The sequence below is a fragment of the Gavialis gangeticus genome, unplaced genomic scaffold, assembly GCF_001723915.1.
Source record: "Gavialis gangeticus isolate Ggan-Ray unplaced genomic scaffold, GavGan_comp1, whole genome shotgun sequence".
Lineage (NCBI taxonomy): Eukaryota > Metazoa > Chordata > Crocodylia > Gavialidae > Gavialis > Gavialis gangeticus.
This window is the reverse complement of record NW_017729000.1, coordinates 44,206,099-44,215,281: the sequence shown is the minus strand read 5'-3', so window position 1 is coordinate 44,215,281 and position 9,183 is coordinate 44,206,099. Positions and strand designations below refer to the sequence as shown.

Below are 9,183 nucleotides of genomic sequence, written 5' to 3'. Positions count from 1 at the left end.
TTTTTGCCGGGGGGGGGGGGGGTGATTGCATACCTCAAAATGAAGTCTTATTCTTGTACATTAAAGGGGTGGGTGTGCAGGGGGGGATGGGTGGGGGCTGTGGGCACATAGCAGTGAGCAGGGATCCCCCCAGATGTGCACAGGTGTGTGTGGGATGTGCGATTGTGTGGGAGAGGTTTTTTTTTTGCAGGGGACAGTCTGCAGGCATGGTGGGATGTGCATTGGAGCTCCCCCACACATTCCCTGCCTGAGCTGGTCAGCATCCATCCCTGCCCTGCAACAGCCCAGAGCCCACATGCCCTATGGCACCTCCCTGGCACTGCCAGAGGCATGCAGCCCCTGCCCCACCCTGCCCTGGACTCACCCCCACCAGAACAGATCAGCCAGAGCCCAGGCACAGCCCCAACCCCAGCCCACCCCATGCCTACTCCACACTGCCCACCTCTGGTGTATGCTGCCACCCCTTAGGCATACAGTGGGGCTGGGGCAGCTTCACAGCTCCTTCTGGCTGCTGCCACTGCTGGCCCCAGCCCCACAGTACCAGCAGGGACCTGCGCTGCACAGCCACAACCCTGTGTGTCCCACATTTGATCTGGGCTTGCCTGCCCAGGCTTAGCAGCCATGGCACAGAACAGAAGCTATTGCTCAGTGCAGGGGGGGTAAAAGCAGGCCCTCTTCCTTGCCACTGCTGGCCATTCCTGCTGCAGCCACCTAGAGCCTCCGCTGGGTTGCCCCGTCTCTGCTGCTGTCACGGCTGCCTCCAGGCTGCCCTCTGGGGCAGCAGTAACACTGCAAAACAAAATGCAGGGCAGCCTGGTGCAGGCTCCAGGCAGCTGCAGCAGGAACAGCCAGCAGTGGCGAGGGGGAGGAGCCACTTTCTGCTGTGCTGAGCAAGTTTGTCCTGTGCCTCACCTCAGAGAAGTGGTGCTGGTTCCTACCCTGGGGGTCTTTAAGAGGAGGCTAGATGTACACCTTGCTGGGGTCGTTTGACCCCAGTACTCTTTCCTGCCATGGCAGGGGGTCGGACTTGATGATCTGCTCAGGTCTCTTCCGACCCTAGAAACTATGAAAGGCGGTCCAGCTGCAGTGCCAACTTAAACCTGCTACATGCCCAAGGGGCAGTGGGGCATGCCATGGCTGGATGGTGCCTGGGCCAGTTGGGACCAAGGGACCTGCTGCAGGTCAGATTTAGCCCATGGGCCATATTTTGCCCATCCCTGGCATAACAGAGTAGCAGTTAGGCCTGCTTTACCATAGGCCTATTTCAGATTACTGAAGGAAGGAGAGCTGGTGCCAAACTTGAGAGTGAAAGAACTTGGGGAATCAATTCCTCCTATGGGTCCAATCTACCATTCCAGTGGAGTCTGTGCAAGACAAGTCCAACACAGCACCATCTCTACTGTATTAGACACTGTCCCTAGATGTTCATGTTAGTTGTGACAATCTACTGAAATGTCACCAGGCTCTACTACTGCAGGCCCCTTTAATGTGTTTACAGAATCATAGGGCTGGAAGGGACCCTGAAGGATCAGAGTCCAGCCCCCTGCATGAGCAGGAAAGACATCTGGGGTCAGATGACCCCAGCCCAGTGAACTTCCAAGCTATTCACCCCAAATTACAACAGTCCAGCACCCTCCCCTCCCCCAAGATTGGCTTCAAATTTCCACCTTCTCTACAGTTTCCAACTCAAACCCTAAATTCACTTAAGACTTATGCAGAACTTTGTTCAGGTTCCAAGAAGGCTTGTGAACCTAGGCAAAAGATGGCTTAAGTGGTCATCTAGGCACCCTGGACCAAATGCATGTCTCATTCGACTCCATAGACCTCAACACAGTTATACCAAGAATTAAATCAACGATCAGCGTGAGGAATGTGGTCATTAAATATAAGCACTGTGGGATTTTTTTTTTAATGTTAGGATACATTTCAAGGTAATCCATTAAAACAGTGTTTCTCAATCTTTTTTGCCCCATGGAACACTTACCTAAATAAAAAAGCAGCATGGTGCACTGACCATGAAGCTGGGGGGTGGTGGCCAGGCAGACACTGATGGGAAGGGGTGGTACACAGCTAGCCAGGTGGCATTTTGGGCTGGAGCCATGCCCCCATCTGCCTGTGAAAGTTCTTGGCAACCCCTGATCCCCTGGCAAATCCAGAAGAATTTTAGGAATGGGTGGCGGTGGGCTGCAGCATTAGGGAGAGAAGGGGAGGTTGAAGAGAACAAACAAGGACCTGAGTTTTATTGCACTAAAATATACTCCTGGACTTCTCTGGGAGAGAGATTCCTCCCTGGAATCCTCCCTGGATTTTGACAAAGTGCACTTTTAAAAAAACAAAAACAGCTTGTGACTGTTCACACTGCTGATGAGGCCTCTGTGATCAACCAACAATTCCAGAAGATGCCACTGCCACTAATACAGTCATTAATAAGCCACTCCATTCTACATGATTAGATTATGGTCTGAACGCAAGACCTATTATTCCCATTTTTCTCCTTAAGATTTCATTAAAAAGGGGGAAAATGCCTATGAAAGACGCATTTGTCATTGGATATCAGACATCAGTGGTTGAAATTCTAAGGTGTTTGGGCAGCCTGGTTGGCTACAGTCTACAAACAGTTTAGTTACCAGGCAGTACAAAAGAAGAAAATTAAAAAAAGCACAGAACTGTAAAGCTGAAGATTGGGTGAGAGTTTCATCTAGCCCAACCGATTCCTCATAGTCTCATGTTAACTGAAAATTTTAGCTGTCGATCAAGATTGTAATCCTGAAGCATCTCTGTAGGTAAGATGTAACAACTATAGTACAAAAACAAAAACTAGAAAGGAGGGTGGCATCTCCTTCAACCAACTTCACTAAATACTTCAGTAGTAAGCATGCCACTAGAGGAAACTACTGAAGTTAAAGATTTAGTTCTTCAGACACACCTTAAACTATGAAATGTAGCTTCAAAGTTCCTTCCAATAGCTTGTATTAGCTTCAGATGCATTGTTGTAGACACCCTAAAAACCACTGCCATCAACAACTATGCTATAAAACTTCTGAAAGTTTTTCACAGGAAGGACAGAAGTACATCCATGACTGATCTCAGGCTTCCACCATATGACCTGAAATCCTTATGGCATAAGTTTCCCTAAACACCCACAGATGCTGCTGCTTTTATTTCAAAGGGCACTGCTTCTCCCATCAGCTGGGCAAGACAACTGATGAGCTCCAGCTGAACAAAGAAATAATGCCCTTTGAAGCTGAAGCCACAGCCAACATCAGAGCAGCTTTGTCCTTAATTTGGCAGCCTCCTGCCAATTAAGCAGGTTGCCAACCACCCAGATACAGGTGATTTAACTTACTGTACTACTTTGGACTAGCTTGTTGTAAGTAACAGCTTAAACATGTTTCTCCCCCCATTTCATCATGTTGCTAAAAAGCAGTGTTCAAGTAAGGTGATTCATGATGATTCAAGAGACAGTCACAGATCAGTTCTACTATTATTTATTTTTTTAAATATTTTTGAAAAAATATAATTTTTTTACAATATTTTCAACTTAAACACTATTCACACTGAACACGTATGGCAGCTTAACCTACCCAAATATGAAGTTTAAGAAGCCAAAACTGTTCTAGCTTTATTAAAAGAAAAAAGTTGTTGTGCTGTAGACTATTGTGTAGTGATGAATAAACAAAGCAAGGGAAAAGCACCACTCAAATCACTAATGCTAGGGTTTTTCTTGGTTAAATCCAACTACATTAAAGTTGTATACTAGAAGTTATACAGTTCTATGTATGTGGGTTCTTGGAAGAAATTGTGATGAAACTCACATCTCCTTTAATGTAATTAATTGAAAAACATTTCAAAAACATGATAACACTGTAAATACAGGACATTTCTTCCAATCAATTGGATTTTAGTTCAGTAACTGAGATCTAGGACTCTGTACAGGTCTGTAAAATAGTACTGTTATAGTTCATGCTTCTCAAAAAGAGCATGAAGTAAAGTTTTTGATAAGGGAAAATCATTAGTAACAATACTGAAGTTTTAAAGGAAAGTTAGCTAATTTGCATAATGATCAGATAACCTTGCTTTTCTTTTTAAAGTTAAGGCATTATCCAGTGCAAGTTAGCACCAGTTTACATGTTTTCGTTTAAAAAAAAACAGACCATCCTCAGTCAAATCCTAAAACCTATTAAAAAAAGACAGAGTCTGCAAGAGATTTTCATAAATTTGGTACTTTGTCTCAACTTGACTGGTGCTTCTTACCTCACTGTTTCCTTCACAGAAAGCCAGGGTCCAATTATATTTTCATTAAACTTTTGACAGCTTTTTACTTAATAACAGTCTCAGCACTTTTATTAAGCATGCAAGACTAACAAAACTTTGGCAATGCATAAGTGTAACACAGTGACAAGAAGAGAGAGCTTTTACAATTAAATCTTCTAATACTGGCTTCACAGTGTGGAAATTGTGCTACATCCACCAAGAGAGGGCCCAGTCTACTCAAATACTCAGTACTTCACCCCAGGAACAAACTCCTTCGCATTTGGATTCAGATTACTCTTGACCTAAGAGGAGGAAAGACATGTCTAGTGTAAAAAAATTGGGACTCTCTCAACTTCAATTACATCCTTGTCAAGATAAATATGCTCATCAGCACAGCTTACAGGAACTTATCAGACTACAGCCTGATTTCTTAAATACATTAAAAAGTACAGTAAATTTCCAGACATTTCACTTACTTTTATCATGCAATGATGAGTATGATTAGAAATGAAATGCTAATAGCAGGTGAATAAACTACTAGAATCTGCGTCCAGGTCAGGGATATCCTGCTGGGTCCTGCTGAGAGTATCATGAGCAGTGGCCTGAGGTGCCTGACAATATACATTTGTTTTAACCACATTCAGTTATGCAACTTCAGCAAAGGATTTTAAGAAGCTGAACACCAGACTTGACTGCTCGAGGTCTAAAACTGCACATGCATTCTCACTTATTTCATAATCAGGTAACCTATATGACTTTTCCAGAACCAATACAAACTGTGCTTATTTCCAACTTTCATGCATGTCCTAACAATAAGTCAGGGAACAGATTGGAAGACCTGTCAACAGAAATGTTATTTAAACATTTAATTTACACATTAGCCATCACCAACACCACTACTTGTCATCTTCATCCCATTATACCATAAGCTTTGTTATTTAAGCAATAGACTAAAGTCTAGCTAGGCAAAACTGGGGCAGGGGTTAAATATCCCAGAAGCTTAGTGTGAAGTCCTACTAGTTTTAAGCAAGAGGATTCAGCACACAAGCCCAAAACAACTTTAGCAATGAAGTGTAGGGAGGTTGATTATTAGTACTTGAGACTAGAATGACAGTAATACAGCTCCAGAGCACAGACCATTTTGAAACTGTAATAATATAATGCGTAATATTCTGTATATGTATGGGGAAAATGCATGCTAAGAGACTTTGGCTTAGGTGTTGGAACAGAGATTGGGAAAACCATGCATTATAGTTCAGAAGAAACAAACAGGAGCAAAGTTACATTATAGACCTACGCATCTCTATTGGCAAGGTTAAGGTTAATTATTTCAGTTTAATTTTTTTTTTAATTACTGAAAAATAATCTGAAAAGCAGCCTACCACCAGATCTTCCAGTGATGAGCTCTCACTGATAACAAGGTCATTAAATTGGTCCTGGATTTGATCCATTGTTTGTGGGAGATCTCGAGCTGGAATAAACCATTCATGTTCTTCCTCCTCTTCCAGCATTTCTTGAAAACAACGTTCAATAAATTCTTCTTCCCACAACTCCTCTTCAATCTAGTGTTAAAAGGGGAAAATGTGTTAATGTATACAGTAGCTTTAGGGCTAGGTTTTCAATGCAGGGCTGACTAGGTGATCAGCAAGGATCCAGGTTTTCCATTTCCCATGGAAAAAACAAAGTAAACCATGGATTTTACCTTTACCAGAGGCAAATGCAGATTTCTTGTTTTACTGGAGAAACCTGTAGATTTTGCAATTTTGCAACAAGCTCCCTGCAGGACAGCAGAGTTCCAGCCCACAGGGGGGTGGGAGGGAGCAGGAGGAAGGCGAAGAAATGGAATGCCATGTGCATAGACATGCACATGGCCCCAAGCAGCCTGCAGAGCAGCTCCAGCAGGCGTGGGTGGGTGGGGATGGGGGGGGCTGTTATGTGGAGAGGGGGATTGAGTGAGACCCCTGTAGGGTGGGAGGGAGCTGGGCCCAGCCAGGCAGTGCTTGGGGCTTGGGACCTGAGGCCGCAATACACAGCTGGAAGGCCCTAACGGGAAGCAGGACAGGGCTGTGGGTGGCTCGTCCAGGGAGGGGAAGGGCCAGCTCCCTCCCCATTGCTGTGCGCATTCCTGGGTGGGAAGGGCAGGGGACCTGTGGGAGGGAAGCAGGGTGGAAACCCACAGCCTGTACCTGCCCCACATACAGATCTGGGGGGCAAAATGTCCCCCTGCCCCCCAGGAGTGTGCATGGTGCTGGGGAGCTGCCCCCACCCCAAGCCCGCAGCAGGGTCTGCAGACCTGGGTCTGTAGCACTAGCAGCTGCCCCACCCCCCCAAGCAGGGCTGGAAGAGTAGGGTCTGTGGGTGGGAGGCAAGGAGCACCGGAGGGGTGGGGGGAAGGAGCGAGAGGCACGAGCAGGGCCTTGGGTGGCCTTTAATTTAAAAACAAAACAAAACAAAACAAAACAAAAACACACAAACCACAAATTTGGTGTTTTACTAGAGAATTTACGATTTAAAAAAAAAAAGAAAACTAGGATCTCTGGTGATCAGCACCCTACTGTGAGCACTCATACACTATAGTTCCCATCATGCTACCCTCATCCAAGTGGATTCCAGGACCTGACCCCGACTGTGCCACTTCGTTCAGATTAAGGAGTGCTCTCAACTTGAGCTAAGTGTGCTTGAAAAGGAAGCAGCTTGGGTTGGTACACACACTAGTGGTCTCTCTCTCAGCATGAGTATTATTAGACATTGGACTACAAGACAACTCCCCTTTAGCTCCTGCCTAACACCAGAGTGGAACTGTATGAGACTACTGAAACTTACCAAAATCTGTTTCCCATAGCACTGGCCTCAGTACAGCACAGTTCCTCAGGCTATGTATTAGGATTTTCATCTGGTATTAGTTCTAGCAAGAACCTAGGCATGATTCCTTTCCCCCAAGGGAACTGTTAATTGGGTTTAATATACAGTAGCCCACACATGACCTTTGACACAGGGTTAACTAAGTGATGGTAGAGAGGGGGGAAGGGGGGGGGGGGGAAAAAAACAGGCCCAAATAATTGTGTGAACACAATTCAATTTCTTAAAAAGGCTATGTTGCTATACACAACTGTAGCCCTCAGCAGAGTTTGAATCCTTAGCCCTCACAGCTCTGCAACATATAACAGGCTCTCTCCCAAGCTGTAGTCTTAGAAATAGGATAGTGGCTATGGGCTGCACTGGACTCAAACCTTTGGACTAAGCAACAACTGGTGCGATAGCCAAGTAACTGCTACATCTCCTTAGCCAACAGGGGCCATGATCCAAAGCTCCCTAGCAGGGGGCATTTGTTTTGGAGAACCTTGGCAACAGCACAAGGCTTCCCAATACAAGAGAGGCCACAACAGGAACCCACTTAAGGAGGTTCATGTTCACCTGCAATGTGATTTAGAATTGGCAATTTTCACATGTCTGTAAATTCAAGTCTGACAAAGACCAGGCATTATTCAAGACTTTACCAAATCAAAACCTACAGAGAGATAGAATCTTAGAAAAATTGATCCAACAACTTTTTCTAATGGAAAGTGTTAGGCACAACTGGTCTTAACATTCCCACAACCAAGCACAGTTTTCCTCACAGATTTATCAAAGATTTGTACTGCTTGCATGTTTACCACTTGAGAATAAGCCGTACAGTAACTCACCCCAGTAAGATGAGCTAAAGGGTATAGAAGTTTCCAACCCATACTTTCCCATAAGCAGGGATCTGGGTTTTCCATTTCCAATAACAAACAAACCCCCCCCCCCCCCCCCAAAAAAAAACCCATACACACAACAGATTGTTCACTTTACAAAAATGGAAAAAATCGGTCTGTTTTTAAAGAGCTCGTGCAGGCTGGTAGAGTTCCAGCCTACAAGGGGCTGTAGGGAGCAGAAGGAGGGTAGTCAGGCAGGGGGCACAACATCATGTGCACATGTAAGTGCACACATGCGTCACCAGGCAGCCTGGACAGCTGCTCTGAAAGGGAAGTTGGGGGGGGGAGGGGGGGCAGGGATTGAGGTCCCCCCATAGGGACAGACTGAGGGAGTTGGGCAGGGCTGGGGCTGCTGCCCAGCCCAGGTGGTACACGGGGCCTGGGACTGGAATGTGCAGGTGCAGGGCCTGGCTTCCTGCCACTGTGTGCACTCCTGGGACCCCTCAAAAGGGAGCAGGAGGGCACAGGCCCCCAGATCTGTGCACAGGATGGGGCCTCAGCAGCCACAGCCTGCCCCTGAGGGGAGAGCAGCAGGACGGGGAGCCCCAGCAGGCGCGACTCAGAGCAGTAGGGTAGAGTGGGGCCAGGCAGGGAAGCTCTTTGGCTCTGCACGCCCCATGCCACCCTGGTGAGGTGCCCCCTGCACACTTGGCAGTAGCGGGGGTCATAGCACAGAGCTGTGCCCCTCACTGCTGCTGGGTGGGCAGGGGGTGCCTTGCCAAGGCAGCAGCACGGAGCTTCACTGCCCAGTCCTGCTCTGCCCTGATAGGTCCCATGCCAGATATACTCTGACTGTGCTGCCCATGGGGGAGAGGGAGCCAGGCTCCACACTCTGCTCTGCTAGAGCAGCCATCATGTCCCACAGGCAGAAGCTGGGGCACAGGGCTGTGGACTCAGGTCTCTGGCCCTGTAGCCCTGGCAGCTGGGGGATGTGGCTTGGGAGTGAGGGGCCTGGACCTGCATCCTGGTGAGCAAAGGGGGCAGGTAGAACTCTGATTTTCCATAAAAACCCAGAATCAAAATACCAATATTTACAGAAAGTAGTTACTTATTTTACTGATGGAGAAACAAAATGTAGATAGTCTGCCACTTTCAGAGACAGACCAAATTGGGGGAAGTAGTTAGGCTACCCCATATCCAGACTCCCAAACTCTTACTGAGGCTCTCTGCTGCCTCTTTAAAAAAATCCCCCCCC

The 9,183-nt window shown here is 46.6% G+C and overlaps 1 protein-coding gene across 3 annotated transcripts in view; it reads right to left on the bottom strand.

Annotated features, from left to right (window-relative positions):
• Positions 1–3,472: 3,472 nt before the first annotated feature.
• The window catches only part of PAIP2 (poly(A) binding protein interacting protein 2), a 16,811-nt gene continuing 11,100 nt past the window's right edge, over positions 3,473–9,183 (bottom strand). For all 3 annotated transcript variants that reach the window (XM_019506561.1, XM_019506560.1, XM_019506562.1), the window contains exons 3-4: positions 5,637–5,816; positions 3,473–4,556 (exon numbers count right to left, since the gene is read on the bottom strand). In XM_019506561.1, the coding sequence (XP_019362106.1) occupies positions 4,500–4,556; positions 5,637–5,816 (237 nt within the window). In that variant the 3' untranslated portion in view covers positions 3,473–4,499. The remainder of the gene's footprint in view (positions 4,557–5,636; positions 5,817–9,183) is intronic.